The following is a 17,167-nucleotide window of genomic DNA, read 5'->3' as shown; positions in this document are numbered from 1 at the left end:
GAGGGCAACTTGTATCTCAATCCAAAGGAAAGGTGTAAATATTGTAAATTGCAAGCTGAACACAGTGGTATGTGCCTGCGATTGCTACAGGGCATGAATTTGAGACCAGCTTGGGCAACAGTGAGATCCCGTCTCACAAAAAGAAACAAACAAAAACATCTTGTATTTGCAGTAAAGACTATTAGGAAAGATTATAGGTTATAAATCTCATTACCCTTCTATATTTCTCAGATTAATCATATCATCAATAACAAAATAGTCGGCCATTTGCTGTACTTAATTAAAATTCATTTATTTTTCTTATACACTGTCATACTACATCAAAATTTTAATGTACATAAATAATACATAAAATTTGAACTTGAAAATGAAGCAAATAGTGTTGCTTTGACAATACTTCCCATCAGAAATAGGAAAAGAACATTCTGGCCACGTGGTTCAGAGGAACAGGACACTGTTACAAGTATTAGAAAATAAGTAGATAGAACATTCATCATGAATACTAAATGACAATGTGCAACACGGCAGGAACCAAGGTCAAATACCCAGCATTTGACCTCAGGATAGAAGCAAAGAATAGCCCTGCGGTAGCCGTCTAGTGGTAGTAGTAGAAGGCTTGCCACTTAACAGGAACCAGTTCTCAGTCCCCAACAGGCACAAATTCATAGCACACACCTTCCATCCATTCGCAACCCAACATGGAAAGGTAGTCAATTCTATTATTTGGCAATTGTTTGGCTACCTGGATGAATTTCCATTTTCAGGTCACATGGACTTTCTTGCCCTGGGGAGTGAAATGCAGAAAAGGAAGACCAAGGGGCACCTACATATTGTGATTTCAGAGGCCCCAGAAAGGAACATTTACTGCCATTCTATAACAGGTGTGATCTTCTGGTCATTACTCAGACAACCCGCTAGTTTGCACCATGACCTATGAAATATTAACACATGTATACAAAGGTTATTTAGTGATTATTCCATCCAACTTTTAATTTTTATTTATTTATTTGAAGGGTTCTGGGGATCAAATCCAAGTCCTTATGCATGCTAGGCAAATGCCCTACCACTGAGCAACATTTCCCATTCCTGGCTCCATTTAACTCTCCCTCGTTTTTTTGTTTTTTTTTTTTTTTTTTTCTTTTTCCTGGGTTCCAGGAATAGAACCCAGGGGTGCTTAACTACTGATTCACATTCCCAGCCCATTTTTTACTTTGAGACAGGGTCTCACTAAAAAGTTGCTTAGGGTCTCGCTAAGTTGCTGAGGCTAGTCCTCCTGCCTCAGCCTCCCAAGCCACTGGGATTATAAGCATGCGCCACTGCGACCAGCTTCCATTCAACCTTTAAAGACCAAGCCCCTGGTCTTGTAAAGATGGGGAGAAACATGAAAAGATGTTCTTCTGAGGGATACTTGCAAGCAGGACTGAGGACCCAAAGCCCACAAGTCATTTCCACCTCCAAGCAAACAGAATTGTCTGGCCCTGGGGGCTGGAGCTGGAGGGAGTCTGTGCTGTACAGAGATTAACACAGTAGAGCTATCTGCATATAGAGATGAAGTGAACCAGTGATCAGTTCAGACTTGAGCAAAAAGAGACAGAAAAAAAATCCACAACTACACTAATTCATTCAAAAATCCTGCTGAGTTTCTGCTCTGTGCCCACCCCGTGTGGGACCCCTCAGATACAAACATGAATAAGAAATACATTCTTCCTTCAAGAAGTTCACAGTCTGGTAGGGAAGACAGATACACAGAGAATGACTAGACACTGCAAAAACTCACAATCATGGCAATGATCTTTGCCAGGCTGGTTTTCATCCAACAGGAATTGGATGGCATCGTGTAAAGTGTACCAGGAATCTTCTGCCAAAAATATAACCTCCTCTCTCTCCCCACAGAAAGAGTTCCTGAAAAGCCATCCAAAGATATGTTCATGTTAGCAATTAAAAAACAAATCTAGGGTTGGGGATATCGCTCAATTGGGAGAGTGCTTGCCGGTCAAGCACAAGGCCCTGGGTTCAATCCCCAGCACTGCAAAAAAAGAAAAATGAAAAGAAAAAAACAATAAATCTAACTACAAGAATGGGATCCTAATTAGAAAAAGTTATATTACATGAATGTATAATATGTCAAATACACTCTACTGTCATTTATATCTAAAAAGAACAAATTAAAAACTTTTTTAAAATCTAGAAAGGTTTTTCTACACATTATAGTCAAATAGTTTATTAAGATGGCTTTTGTAACAGGAGTTTTGAGAGGCAAGGAAAAGAAACAAGAACTAATTTGAAAGATAGAGCACTACAGCCAGAGAGAGAAAAGGGGCATCCAGAGGTTGGAGAGAGCAAAAGGGGGCTACCTCTTCTCCAATGCACGGTTGTCACCATCACTTGGGTACTGACCCCAAACTTAGGCCCATTATTCTAACCTCCCTGGAGTGCTGAAGGGGTCCAGGTACTGGCAATGGTGAAGGGCAGGTGATCTAGATTTTGTTTTTGTTTTGGTCGTTCTCTTTGGGGAGGCTGGGGATGGAACCCAGGGCTCACACATGCTGAGCATATGTCCTACCCCTGAGCCGCACCTCCAGCCCTGGAGAGGGGGGCGTTGGTGGAGACCCCCACACAGAACAAGGAAGAGACACATGAATAAAGTGAAGAAAATAAAAATTAAAAAAAAAAAAAAGATTCAGTGAAGGAAAGATTGATAGACCAAGAATAGAAAAAGACAAGCTTTCACTGAATGTGTACCAAAAATCTTACTCAGTTATTAATTATTTTCTTCTATTCACATCTCTTTACAGGCTCTTTATCTTTAAACTCCAGATTTCCCTTTTTACTTACGGGCTGCTGGCAGTATTAAAAGAAAATATTTCAATAGTTCCTTACATTTTCAGCAATTTGAGTTCCTTTACAGTCTGTAGCTTATGAGTAACACTGGATTAAATGAAGTCAATCCAAAGTCAAAAACTGCAGGCACAGAAATCCATTAACTTTTTAATACTCTCAGAAGATGAACCTAATTTTAAATGAAAGCTGCTTCTAAAACTATATTATGGTTGTTTTAGACCATAATTTGTTTTGGCAAACACTCTGTAGAAATTCACATGAAATTCCACTGAACTAAAAGTAAATTGCCATGTAGCAAAAAAAATATTTTTAGATCGCTGCAAATAGATCCTAAAGGATGATGGACTTTGGAAGAAACACTGTAATCAAATAAAATACATCGTGATGGCACATGGGTTAGAAATTGTCCCAGGTAATCTGTCTCTATTAAAGAGACTATCTACATTTAATTTGGTCAGTTGATGTGAAGGCCCTATGAGATACAACCCAAAGTGCCAAAGTTAATTTTCTTTATACGGTTTTAATTTGAAAGAGATAGGATAAATTTTTCCTTAATTTATTAGGGACCAAAATCATAGTCATTAATGAAAATGTTCACTCTTTGAACCATAACTTTTAGTATCTGTTATTTCTTTCATTCTTTAAACAGTTTCTTATTTTGGCCCAAAGAACGCAATGCACATATGGTAATAATTAAATTTTCCCGAAACTTCCTTCTGCTGAGCTAAATTCAGTGGGACCCATAACTACCAAATTCACTGACACTACAGAGGACAAATAATCCATTACTCTCTCCACCAAATTACCCTACTGAACAGATCTTGAGAAAAATAAAGAAGTCTCAGAAAAGACTCTCACACTTTGTTAGATTTTAAACATACCCATCCTCTCAAATAACTTTCATTAATTTGCCTACACATGAAAAAGACTGATTAGGTGCAAATTATGCATGATTTTTAATTAAAGTGAGTTAGATGAAAGTAGCTACATTTTTCAAAGTTGCAGAATGGTTAGTGGAAATTTCCCTCTGTGTTAGAAGTTACGTCTCTTTTTCTTGTTTTTCTTTTCTTTCTTTTTTTAATTTTTTTTTTATTTTTGCAGTGCTCCAGATCAAACCCAGGCAAATGCTAGGCAAATGCTCTGCCACCGAGTCCCACCCCCAGCCTCCAAGTACGTCTCTGTACGCTCCCCTTCAAGACCCCGTCTCCATTCATATAGAAGGAAGGCTCCCCTCTGCACCAAGACACCATTTTTCAATTTTCTGGTAAGGGTCAGGTCTCTTGAGACTGCAGATGGAAACTAGATGTTCAAAAATTCTGCAACGTAGTACTTAATTATAATTATCCTGGATACACTTTTTTAAAATTTTTTTTATTTTTAGAGACTGCATTTTGATTCATTGTACACAGATGAGGTATAACTTTTCCTTTCTATGGTTGTACATGATGTAGATTCACACCATTTGTGTAATCATACATGTACATAGGGCAATGATTCTGTCTCATTCCACCATCTTTCATACCCCTGCCCCTCCCCCCTCTCATTTCCCTCTACGTATTCCAAAGTTCCTCCATTCTTCTCTTACCCTCCACTCCCCCATTATGTATCATCATCTACTTATCAGGGAAAACATTCAGCCTTTGCTGTTTTGGGGATTGGCTTATTTCATTTAGCATGATATTCTCCAATTCCATCCATTTACCTGCAAATGCCATAATTTTATTCTTCTTTATGACTAAATAATATTCCATTGTGTATATATACCACAGTTTCTTTATTCATCTACTGAAGAGCATCCACGTTGGTTCCACAATCTAGTTATTGTGAATTTAGCTGCTATAAACATTGATGTGGCTGTGTTACTATAGTATGTTGATTTTAAGTCCTTTGGGTATACACTTTTTTGATGATACAATTTGCTTTGTGTTAACAAATAGCTCTCCTGTTGTATTAACAACTTTTGAAATAATGCAAATAACAAATTGTTTTAGAATTCAACCATCTAGAAACTTCCTTAGTATTGTTCAAATGTAAAATACATTAATATCTATTACATTTGAATAAATTATATACTTAAGTTACATGTTTATGAATTATATAAACATATTACAAGTTATACAAATTATAGGCTTAAAAATTTACATATACATTCTTAAATTGATCTTAAATATAAATTCTCAAGACAAATTAAAGAGTTTTAAGAAAAAAAGGGTTCAGAGGCCCGGCCTGATGGTGCGGACCTGTAATCCCAGCAACTCGGGAGGTTGAGGCAGGAGAATCACAAGTTCAAGCCCAGCCTGGGCAATTTAGCAAGGTTCTATGCAACTTAGTGAAAACCTGTCTCTAAATAAAATACAAACAAAAATGGCTGCGAATGTGGCTCCATGGTAAAGTACCCCTGGGTCAAATCTCTAGTACCAAAAATAAAAAGAAAGAAAGAGGAGTTCAGGGCTTCACATCCAGAAAACTGGGAAATATACTATTGGAAGTGACAGAATTGTGGGGTAATTCTTGGGTGAAAGAGGCTGAAACTTCTTGAGATATTCACATCATTTTTATTTATTTTTAATTTTTTAAATTTTATTTTTATTTGTTTATTTATTTTTGCGAGATGAGGTTTCTCTATGTATGTTGCCCAAATTGGCCTTGAACTTCTGGGCTCAAGCAGTCTTCCTGCCTCAGCTTTCTGAATATCTGTCCATGCCACCACATCCAGTTATTCACCTAATTTTTAAACCTGCTGGTGTCGAGGCTAGACAAACTGAATAAATCTGAAATACTGGGTAAAGTTCCTCATACCTACTTTAAAGTATACAGATTAATTTTAAAGCACTGAATTTTAAAAGTACAGTATTGGTAAGCTGGGTGTAGCTCAGCAGTGCTTGCTTGGCATGAGCAAGACCTTGGGTTCAATCCAGGGCACTTTCAAGAAAAAAAAAGACAAAAACATCCGTGTGAAATTTGGGGTAACTATTTTCCCTGGTACAGTATGGACTCAAGTTTCTCCTTCCAGAAGAAGAAAAATTATTAGGTTTTTAGAACTTTCATTCATTATAGTTCACTAAGAAGACAAATATTTTTGTTTCACATATCTAGGAAATGGGGGTGTATTAGTCAACTGAATATGCTCAAAACTAAGAAACATTAACTAAAAATATACACAGATATCATAATATAAAAGTAGAAGACATCAATCAAATATTCTGTTTGGAATGTATTAATCATTCACTTTTTTTTTTTTTTTTTTTTTTTTGTATCAGGGGTGCTTAGCCACTGAGCCACATCCCCAGTCCTTTTTAATATTTTATTTAGAGATAGGGTCTCAATGACTTGCTTAGGGTCTTCCTCAGTTGCTGAGTCTGGCTTTGAACTCATGATCCTCCCGTCTCAGCCTCTGAAGTCACTGGGATTACAGGTGTGCACCTGGTCACGATTCTTTTATTGATGATGAAAATGTGCTTACAGAATTTTAGCATCAGCATAATAATTATGGAGTATTTTAAAGGGGGAATCTGATTATTCAGTCTTCTTGAATGAATTCTATGTAAGTAGAAATGTACCATCAGGATTATATTTGATATAAAAGGTAAACTGATCCAAAAGTGTTTAGGAGATAACCTGAGATTTTAAAATAGAGATGTAAACAATTAGCACTGGGGTCCCTAAATTCAACAGGCACTAAAATATTAGAACAGAAATAGTAATAACTCTAAGATGCCATTTTGCCACTACAGTCAATTTTAACTAAAATATTAGAAAAGTGAAAGGATTAGAGAAGTAGGATTTTCAGACTAGAATTGGGGGAGGAGATCTGGATAAAATTTAAAGTAATCATGATCATTTAAAAGCAAGTGTGTCTGCAGAACTGCGATTCCTCAACATGGAGACACAGCTAGTGAATGAATCGCTTTCTCTGCAGGGAATTCAGTGCACTTTGGGAACAAAAGGTAGTCACATGAATGTGGGCCCTGCCTCCTTAATTCCCTGGGTGACTTCCTCCCACGTCGGCCTCTTTTCTGTGAAGGAAGGCAAATGCTGACTGCAAAGTGCCATCGCCACTCTGTTGGGAATAGCAGAGGAAGGTGGCCCAGAGGAAACCGTGGAGTCCAGTATAAGCTGTCCTCCAGTGGATGGGAACAAGGCTGAAGTTGGTCAGCTGGAACAGAGAGGGTCTGTTAGGGCTCCACGCATCAAAGCCAGGGTTAGCATGCTGAGCGGAATTTGTTTATTTGTCTGGTTTATTTTTGCAGTGCTGGGTGGGATCAAACCCTAGACCTCCTGGCATGCCGGGCAAGCACCCTACCACTGAGCTACATCCCCAGCCCCAGGTTCTGAGTAGTTTGAAACTCACCTGTACAAAAGGCCAGTACATCAGACCAGTCTAGAATAAAGAAAAACCTTATTAGAATTTTTTTTTAATCACACCAACACACACACACACACACACACACACACACACACACACACACACAATTGTGTGGTTCATTCTATAAAAGAACAAAAAACATGAGGAAGATAAAATTCCCAGGTGGTACGATATTTCATACTAAGCTGATTAAATTAAAACCACTCTTCTTTCTTTCTTTCTTTCTTTCTTTCTTTCTTTCTTTCTTTCTTTCTTCCTTCCTTCCTTCCTTCCTTCCTTCCTTCCTTCCTTCCTTCACTTCTTTCTTTCTTTCTTGTACTAGGGGTTGAACCCAGGAGTGCTTTACCACTGAGCTACACCCCAGACCCTTTTATGTTTTTATTTTGAGACAGGGTCTTCCTGAGTTGCCAAAACTGACCTTGAACGGGCAATGCTGCCAACTTCACCTCCCAGAGAGCTGGAATTACAGGTGTGGACATTGCTCCCATTTCAGACTTATTTTCTTTTTACTAGTTTATGTATTCTGAAGTTTCTAAACTAAACAGTTGCAATCAAAGCTATACTATGTATTGTTACATTGTTATGCATTACACATAATACATATTTTATATTTAAAGTATACATTCATTTGAGAATTTAACAAAGTATTTTTGTAAGGTACCAAAAAATAATTGAAAGGCTAAACCCATCCAAACATGATTTGACTTCTGTGGCCCTTGTTTCTCTTTTCTTCTCTCTCTCTCTCTTTTTTTGGTCCCAGGAATTGAACTTAAGGGTGTTTAACCACTGAGCCACATCCCCAGCCCTTTTTATTTTAAGACGGGGTCTCACTAAGTTGCTGAGGCTGACCTTGAGCCTGAACTTGCAATCCTCCTGCCTTAGCCTTCTGAGTCACCTGAATTACAAGTGTGAGCCACTGCTCCTGGTTCATGTTTTATAGTTTCTAAAAAAAAGCTTTTATTTGGAAATAATTTCAAACTTACAGAAACTAACAATAGTCTAAAGAACATTTGTATATACTTTACCCAAATTCACCTATTTTGCTAACATTTTGCCCCACGTGCTCGATTGTTTACTCATTCCATGCCTCCATCTACCCACCTTCCATGCACCTATCCAGGCACACGGGCGTGTGTGCATCTGTCTATCTGATATGGTTTTCTGAATCATTTGACAGGAAGCTGTACACAGAATTGCCCCTTACCCCTGGAGGCTTAAGTATCTATTTTCTAAGAATTAGGACGTTCTTTTATATAACAATAGTTCTTTAGGTTATACAGTTATTGATTTCAATAAATACAGTCATGCCTTCTCTTAAAATAAAAAAGAATATCTTGATTTGGGGAGGTTCATCTGTTTCTACGCGTGATCAGATGTGGATTATGAATTCCTGGTTGGAACACTACATGCTGGTGGTGCCTTGGCCTGAGTTATCCCATCAGAAGGCATGTGATGTCCATCCGCCACTGTCTGGAGCTGTTCGCTTTGATCACCTGCTTAAGATGTCCAGTTTTTCTGCTGTACAATTACCCTTCTTTCAGCCTTGAAACTAGCATCTGTAGCAATAATGTGATCTGTAGGGGGGCACTTTAAGACCACGCAAACAAATATCCCGCTCCCCTTCAGAATGCCCTCCTCCCTACTATTTCTGCATCCATTTCTTTCTTTTTTAATTTTTTTTATTTATTTATTTATTTATTTTTGGGGGGGTACAGGGAATTGAACTCAGGAGCACTCATCCACTGAGCCACACCCCCAGCCCTATTTTGTGTTTTATTTAGAGACAGGGTCTCACTGAGTTGCTTAGGGCCTCGCTTTAGTGGAGGCTGGCTTTGAACTCTTGATCCACCTGTCTCGGCCTCCCGAGCTGCTGGGATTACAGGCCTGCACCACTGCACCCAGCCCTTCCGCATCCATTTCTGATTCTGTCTGAACCACTCTCCTGTTGTAATGGGTTGCCCAGGGGTGAGTTTTCTCCTCCAGCAGTGAGCCCCTATTTGACCTGCTGGTGCTCAGTATTCTACTCTAAGCAAGAGCCTGTTCTCTCCCGGGTATTTCTCTCTTTATTATCAGTATGGACTCAAGATTTCCTACTTTTTTCAGTGGTTTATACTCCATTACAGTGTTTAATTATTTTTGGTGCTCAAATGTCCCAGATTTAGCCAGTAGGAGGCCCTTCAAGCTGGCTCCTATGTCCTTGTGACACCCCCCATCTTTTTTTTTTCTTTTAAAAAATCTACTTCCTGCCCAGTGTGGTGGTGCACCCCTGTAATCCCAGTAACTCAGGAGGCTGGGGTAGGAGGATCTCAAGTTTGAGGCCAGTCTTAGCAACTTAGTGAAACCCTGTCTCAAAATAAAAAGAAAAAGGGGCTGGGGAAGAATATAGGACAGTATTCTTCAGAGATAGCAATGTCCTAAAGACTGGGGGGGAAAAAAAAAAAAGGCTCAGGAAATCAGGAAATGTCCCTGAACAATACCACTAAACAGAGATGACAATGGGGATGTGGTTAAGTGCCCCCGGGTTCAAGCTCAAGTTAAAAAAGATAAATCAATAATTACTTCCTTACTTTCTGGTATAACAAGATGTTCCAAACGTAACTAGTCCGTTGTACCTTGTACTTGTCCTTCCCTGGGCTTGGAATCGGCCATTTCTTTGAGAAGTCCTCATTCATTCTTTTTTTTGTAAGGAATGGCATTAGAGACCAAAGTCTGAGCACTGAGGGCACCATGTGATGTCAAGAAAAACAATGGCCAGCAGGGCGAGGTGGTGCATGCCTGTGATCCCAGCCATTCCGGAGGCTGAGGCAGGAGGATTGCAGGTTCAAAGCCAGCCTTGGCAACTTAGCAACTATACAAAAACTATCAACTGGACAAGAAAAGAATGTAATATCAGATTGACCTTTAAGAGGTGATACATTTGAGCCCCCGTATGCAGCTGGAGAAAGGAGACTGAAATTGCATGCCATCTGAGCACAAAATAAACACCCAAATCAAAACACACATAAACCGGCCCCTTCCTTCCCACCACCATCTAAAAAACCCAGACTGGAGCTGGGTGTGGCAGTTCACCCCTATAATCCCTGTGTCTGGGGAGCCTGAGGCAGGGGGAATCACAAGTTCAAGGCCAGGCTCAGCAATTTAGCAAGGTCCCATCTCAAAATTTAAAAAGCTAGGGATGTGGTTCACCACCAAAAAATAAAGAACATGGATTGGCCAAAGAGGTGGTTCCTTTACAACCAATACTCTCACTACCACTGGACACAAGATATCTCTTTGTGGTGGATTTTTTTTTTTTTAACTTCTTTTAGTTGAAGATGGACATAAAACCTTTATTTTGTTTATTTATTTATTTTTTTTTTGGGGGGGGGGAGGGTACCAGGGATTGAACCCAGGACACTCGACCCCTGAGCCACATCCCCAGCTCTATTTTGTATTTTATTTAGAGACAGGGTCTCACTGAGTTTCTTAGTGCCTCACTTTTGCTAAGGCTGGCTCTGAACTTGCAATCTTTCTGCTTCAGCCTCCCGAACCCCTGAGATTGTTTATTTATTTTTATGTGGTGCTGAGGACCAAACCCAGTCCCTCACACATGCTAGGCAAGGGCTCTACCACAGCCCCAACTCCAGTGGCGGATTCTTTGTGAATACTTTTCTTCTGACTCCAAACACCCTGTGCTATCAGTTTCATCGATCAAGCTCGAATCAAGAGCCTCGTTTGAAGCCAGTTTCTCCCACATCTAACCCCACCAGCTCTGAACTCTCTTCTGTGCAATGAAAACCTCCCTGAGAATAGCCTAAGGGATCTGAAATTCAACATTCCCCAAACCGAACTCAGGCCATCCCACACCGTGGACCTTCATCCTTACTTCCCATCAATCAAGACCTGTCAGTTCCACCTCCTCAGTCTGGCTCATGTCAGTCCTAGGTTCACTGCTTATTTCTTAGGTGAACTTGGTCACAGTAGTTCCTGGTTAGTTTCCCTGGTTGCTATTACCTAAGGGTGAAGTTCAAGATCCTTGGCATGGCATTCAACACCCTCCAAGGTGCACACTCACTCCCAGTTGCTCCCTAATTCACAGTTAATATTCTGTGAACATCGAACAGCTGGTGCCTCCTTCCCACAGGCCCAGCACAGGGTTTTATGCACTGTGCACCCCATTCAGCAACTTCTGCCCCTGGAAAGCCCTCCCCCAGGAATCTGCCTAATTCCACCTGTTCTTTGAGACTCAGCTTGGGCATTACCTGCCCCAGGAAGTCTTCCTTGAGCCTCACCCCCACACCTCTACCCTGTGCTCAGTGCTCATCTGCTCTGGGGCCCTACAACACTTCTCATAGGGGTCTAGCTAAAGACTTGTCTATTTGTTTATGTATCCCACTAGACCGTAAGTCCCTTAAAAATAGAATCTGTGCATGCATGTGCCTGTGTGTGTATTTTTTTTTTTAATCTTCCATTAGCACCTAGTATAGTATCCAGAAGAGAGTGGGGCTTTTTTTGTTTTTGTTTTTGTTTGTTTTGTGCTGCTCCCTAGCACCACACAGGGCCTTGCACATCCTAGGCAAATGCTCTACCACTAAGTTACATCCCCAGTCCTCTATTAAAATTATTTATCTTGAGACACAGTCTCACTAAGTTATCCAGACTGCCTGAGATTTGTAGTCCTCCTGCCTCAGCCTCCAGAGTTGCTGGGATTGCTGGCATGCACCCCCACACCCGGTTGCTTCTTGTTCTTTTTTAAATGTTACATGTCTGTATCTCTGTCCGCTCTAGGATATAATGGGAAACCTTCACCCTTCTTCCACAATCAAGCAGAATAAAATCACATTTGGGCCCACAATTTCTGCTCCAGGAGAATGAACAAGAATTACTTCTTTCCTTAGAGGAACTGTCCCTGAGTATAGGGGCTCAAAGGACACCCATCGTCTCAAATCTCCATCTTCTGCTTCTAACCACCAAGTGACTGGTACTGGAATTTAGTACCAGGCAGCAGAAGATGCTAGAAGCAGCACATGTAATAGCTCAGTGTGAGTTGGTAATGGTTTGTTTTTTTGTTTTTTTGTTTTTTTGGTTTTTTTTGGTGCTGGGGCTGAATCCAGGTCTTTTTTCTCACACATGAGCACCCTCCACCACTGAGCACGTCCCTCACCCCTGGGCACTGCTTCCGATAGGGAATTAGTACATCTGAAATATTTGGTCCATCTGCATACATTCCAGAATCCTGAAAATTCATCTCATTGTTATTAACAGAATCAAATCTGCTGTGGGCCAGAGATGAAAAATATCCCTGATTTTGCCAAGCCTTAGGATACTGTTCAACAGATTTTTATTGAATAAATGAATGAAATGTGTGCAGGGCCGGGTTGTATGTATTTGTACTGAGCAAACAGTATAGCAGGTGACTTGCTCCAAGCCTAAGGGAAACATTATCCTTCTCCATAAATACCTCTGTGGCATTAAGAAGGTTCTTTTCACAAGGATTCAGCAGAATGCACACCTGGAAACAGTGAATGTGAGAGTGATTTTATTAAGCCACTCACATTCTCCGATTTCTATTTTGCAGCTACGCTCTGAAATTTACAAAATAGATGGTGATCACTAATAAGAGGAAATGTAACAAAACGCAAAATCATTGTGAACATTGGCTAAAATGTAGAGATTCTTTTCTACCCATGAGAAGCAAAGACACCCCTAAGTCTCTTCCCAATCATCTATCAAAACAAAAATTCAAATCCAGCTAACAGGAGGATCGCTTGAGCCCAGGAGTTTGAGACCAGCTGGAGCAACAAAGCCAGATCCCATCACAGGAAAAAAAAAAAAAAAAAAGGAGAAGAAAAGAAAAGAAACAAAAATAAAACATAAACAACTACTTAAAAATATTTAAATGCATGCCTTAATCCTAGAGACTGGGGAGGCTGAGGCAGGGGGATCATAAGTTTGAGGCCACCCTCAGCAACTTAGGAAGACCCGGTGTCTCAGTAAAAATTAAAAGGGCTGGGGACATAGCTCAGTGGTAGAGCAGTTGTCTAACGTGCTCAGGGTCTGGATTCAAAATCAGTCCTGGATAAAAGGGAAAGAAAGAAAAAAAGTTCAAGACTTCTGTCAAAGTATTGACAGAGATACAGAGCCCATCACACTGGAACCCTAATTTATGAATAGTTTTACTAAAATGTACTTAATGTTAAAAATCTACAAGAGTATATTGATTACAATTTTAAAAACCTGGCTTACCTTATACGTATTCCAGAATTTCTGTTTCAGGTCCAAAAATATGTCATCCTTTTCCTGAAGAATGCTCATTCCTATATGCAAAAGCACACACAGAATTTTAGGGCTGGGATGTACCTCAGGGGTGGAATGCTTCTGGACTAGTGTGTAGAAGGCCCTGGTTTTAACTTTTTTTTTTTTTTTTTTTAAAGATCCAGGAGGAAGATTACTGTATTACAGTTTTTATTCAAGTTTTTCATTCCCATATTCAAAGTAACCAGCCATTATCACTCGCTCAATATATTCCTTTTGACCCAATAGTGAAAACAGAACATAATCTTCATTTCAAAACTAGATAAATTATAGCCCAGTCCAATGGCACACTCCTATAATCCTAGTTACTAGGGAGCCTAAGGTAGGAGATCTCAACTTTGAGGTGTACCTGGGCAAGTTAGCAAGATTTGTCTAGAAATAAAAAGGAATAGGGATTAGCTCAGTGTTTGCCCAACATGTACTAGACCCCAGGTTCAATCCCCTTAAAAAAAAGAAAAAAGCTAGATAAATTTTAAAGGAATGGCAAATAAAAAGTGAGAATAACAGTTACAGCAGAATGAAATCAATGTTTTTTTTTTTTCAAAAAAACTGTATGAATCCATACAAAAAAGGTAGCATTAGTATAATAAAACTGTTGGTGACATTTTCAAACTTTTTGTGAAATGTTGAAATTTTTAATTTTTTTTTTTTTTTAATGCATGCTAAGCACATGCTATACCTCTGAGCTACAGTGCCACCCTAATGTCATTCATTTTAAAAAGGCTAGTGGACTCCGGATATTCTAGCAACTACAAATTTCCCATCAGTATTATTCTAATCAGCGTTTTAATGTGGGGTATCAGTTTAGCCTTCCTGAAAACTACTTCATCATCCCTGAAAAGAAATTTGGGGAGGGGGGGAAAAAAAAACTCTCTTAGGAAGGGTATAAAAGTGAATGTGATTTAAAAATTCTCCCCCAACCCTGATTAGCCAGGAGGGGAAATCAGTCTCATTAGTCAATTGCAGGAGATTCTTAGAACAAGAATCAAAAGAAAACCCCACAAAAAATACTGGTAATACTGTGTTCCACTTGTCCAGCATTAGTTAAATGCTATGCACGTCACGTGTACCAGTTCTTCTGACTCTCCTAACAATTCACTGAAGTAGGTAAGGTTAAAAGGAGGAAAAGAGTTTAGGGAGACTAATAGCAGCAGAGTTCGACCCAGCTGCCCGATTCCAGAGCCAGACCTCATAACCATCAGTACTCTGTCTCCCAGGGTGGCCCTGGAACAAAGCATCATCTGACTCAGGCAATTTCCAAGTAACACCTCAAACAAGCATCCGACTCACCCCTCCTGCTTTCCCCCTTCATTGTAACAGGAAGAGTGGAAAACTGGACAAGAAATCGAATGCCAAAACAAAGCAGCAATCCAAGCAGGAGTCTCTACCAGGGGCCTCAGGCCTGAATCACAGGAGACCAGAACCGCTGAGGCTGATCTCAGACAACAGCTCACCAACAGCTTGATCAGGATCAAGAACACGACCGGGGGCTATGGATATAGTTCAGTTGGCAGAGGGCTTGCCCAGTGTGTGCACAAGGCCCTGGGTTCGAGCCTTAGCACCATGCCCCCCCCCCTGCTCCCGCCCCCCCCCCAAAATGAATGGGAGTCTGGATTATGGTGTCTTTGGGTAAATCACATAATGCCTTCAACTCAGTTTTTTTTCATTTGTAACATAAAAGTAAGGAGTGCCTGCTTCACCAATTAAAGATTAAATAGAGTCCCAACCCCTTCGTCCACCACTGTAGTGACAGACATAGGAACCTATTTGCAAACCTGGTTGGGAATTTCCACCTTGGGACCAGGAACAGATCCTCCAATAAAATCAGGAGGCTCCTGCTGTCCAGCTATGTAGTCTCTCCATCCCACTGACCCCACCTGCCACAGGTTAGCTGAGACTTCAATAGGCAACCAGGTCTTTGATGATTCCTGTAGGGTCTGTAGGGAAAGCAGCTGGATCACAGAAGTGTGCCACCAGGCTGGGCTAGAAATTTATCTGGTTTTGAAGAAGATTGTATTCTGTTTTTATCTTTAGCCTCCCTAAATAAGACTTTTGGTCAGGGAAGTTTCTTCAAGATGGTAGCTCCCTGCTCCCAACCAGTTTTAGAAGTCACTGACAGCCACTGAGAGTGGTTCCCTCCCATGGGGGCGGGGGTGGAATTTGTGATTCCCACTACTAACAAACTGTAGAGATTTTCTTCAAGAATGAGTGTCCCTCCCCAGTTACCCACCCGTTGGAGGCTACAGAAGCTGCTAGGATGTTGGGAAGCTACCAACCCCCTCTGTTGTTCTTGGTGGTCAGGCCCTCCAGTCCCCGGCACATTTTCTGAAGAGAAGTCTTCCTTGCAGGTATAGAGCCCCCTCACATTCCCGGTGAGACCCCCATGGAATCTCACTACCAAAGAAGGAGTAGGACTCTGGGTGTGAATTTGCTGGGCACTAGGCCCAGCGTCAGGTTCCACCTGCTCTGCCTCCCACGCCTGAGGTCCTCCCAGGTCCGTTAGCACTTTGATGGTGCATTGGACCCAGAGCCCCAAGTGTGAACTTCCCACCCCCCAGTAGGATGGCCCCAGGGATTGCAGCTGCTACAGGGTCAAGCTGGGGTTTAGAAAAATGGATCCCAAACCCTACCTATGCCCCAGTCTTGAACTCTGCCCTACCCCAGTCTCCCTGCTCTGACCCGCTGGGCTCCCCAACCCCCAAGATTCCCTGGTCTCTCTCTCTGAGAAACCTCAACCCCCAGTACCTAGGCACCCCAGCCCAGGTTCCCAGCCTCCACTCTCCAACCCAGGGCTTTCAACCCTGATCCCCACCTCCCGAGCTCCCTGCTTCTGCCTCAGGGCCCAGTCCCCGCAACGGTCCACAACCCTGCAGCGATCCTCCAGCCCCCAGTCCCTTAACCTCCGTCCGGGACCCCAGTGCCCCAATCTCGGCTCTCAGGCACTCTAGGACCCCGTCCCCTGGACCCTGCCCCAGTCCCTCACCGACGTAGAAGGCCGAGAGGGTGATGGGCCCTCCGAACAGCTGGTCGCACAGCACCTTGGTGAGGACCACGCGCGGCGCGCGGCCCGGCAGCGCGCGCTCCAGCAGGCGCAGCCACGCGTAGTTGAAGTTGGCGTGGAAGGTCACGGCCAGGGTGGCCACGCACCGCGTCTGGCGCCAGTCCGCCGGGCGGTCCCGCAGCCGCTGCTGGAGCGCGTCGCCGGCCGAGTAGAGCCCGGTGTAGAGCAGGACGTTGGTGGGCCACGGGAAGCGCCGGGGCGCGTGCCGCAGCGCCCGCCACCAGCCAGCCATGCCCGCGCCTGGGCGCCCGCCCCACCGCCTTCCTGCACCGCGCCGCCGCCGCCGCCGCCGCCGCCGCCACCTCCACCTCCACCTCCACCTCCACCTCCACCTCCACTTCCACTCCACCTCCACTCCACCTGCCTCCTCCGGTGCTCGAGAGCGATTGGGCGGCCCGCGCACACCCAACCCGCCCGTCCAATCCCGAGGCCGCTGGCCATCGTGGGGGCTGAGCCTTTGCAAAGCGCCTGGTCCCCACCGTGCTAGAGTCCATTTGCCCGAGATCTCCAGAATAGGCAAATCCAGACGGACAGAAGGTAGATGAGTCGTGGGCAGGGGCTGGGCAACGTGAGAAGAGAAGGTGACTACTCCCCGGCTTGGGGGT

At 42.4% G+C, this 17,167-nt stretch overlaps 1 protein-coding gene across 2 annotated transcripts; it reads right to left on the bottom strand.

The window, feature by feature from the left end:
- Positions 1-1,137: 1,137 nt before the first annotated feature.
- MPV17L (MPV17 mitochondrial inner membrane protein like) lies at positions 1,138-16,833 on the bottom strand. Of its 2 annotated transcripts, none has more exons than XM_079120599.1 (4): positions 16,485-16,833; positions 13,433-13,503; positions 7,193-7,222; positions 1,138-6,997 (listed from the first exon to the last, which is right to left on the bottom strand). In XM_079120599.1, the coding sequence occupies exons 1-4, from the start codon at positions 16,792-16,794 to the stop codon at positions 6,818-6,820; spliced, it is 591 nt and encodes a 196-aa protein (XP_078976725.1). In that variant the 5' UTR covers positions 16,795-16,833; the 3' UTR covers positions 1,138-6,817. The 2 variants fall into 2 exon arrangements, with proteins under 2 accessions (XP_078976725.1, XP_078976726.1); XM_079120600.1 differs by having other exon boundaries at positions 1,138-6,901.
- Between the last annotated feature and the right edge of the window lie 334 nt (positions 16,834-17,167).

This window comes from Sciurus vulgaris, assembly GCF_902686455.1.
Source record: "Sciurus vulgaris genome assembly, chromosome: 18".
NCBI classification, from domain to species: Eukaryota; Metazoa; Chordata; class Mammalia; order Rodentia; family Sciuridae; genus Sciurus; species Sciurus vulgaris.
This window is presented reverse-complemented; position numbering and strand designations above follow the sequence as displayed.

Excerpts from the sequence above, each read along its gene's own strand:
- MPV17L (XM_079120599.1), bottom strand. The coding sequence starts at position 16,794 with ATGGCTGGCTGGTGGCGGGCGCTGCGGCACGCGCCCCGGCGCTTCCCG. Across the intron at positions 13,504-16,484 it reads CCTCTCGGCCTTCTACGTCG|GAATGAGCATTCTTCAGGAA; the intron begins GTGAGGGACTGG and ends TTTTGCATATAG. Across the intron at positions 6,998-7,192 it reads TGTACTGGCCTTTTGTACAG|CTGACCAACTTCAGCCTTGT; the intron begins GTGAGTTTCAAA and ends TCTCTGTTCCAG.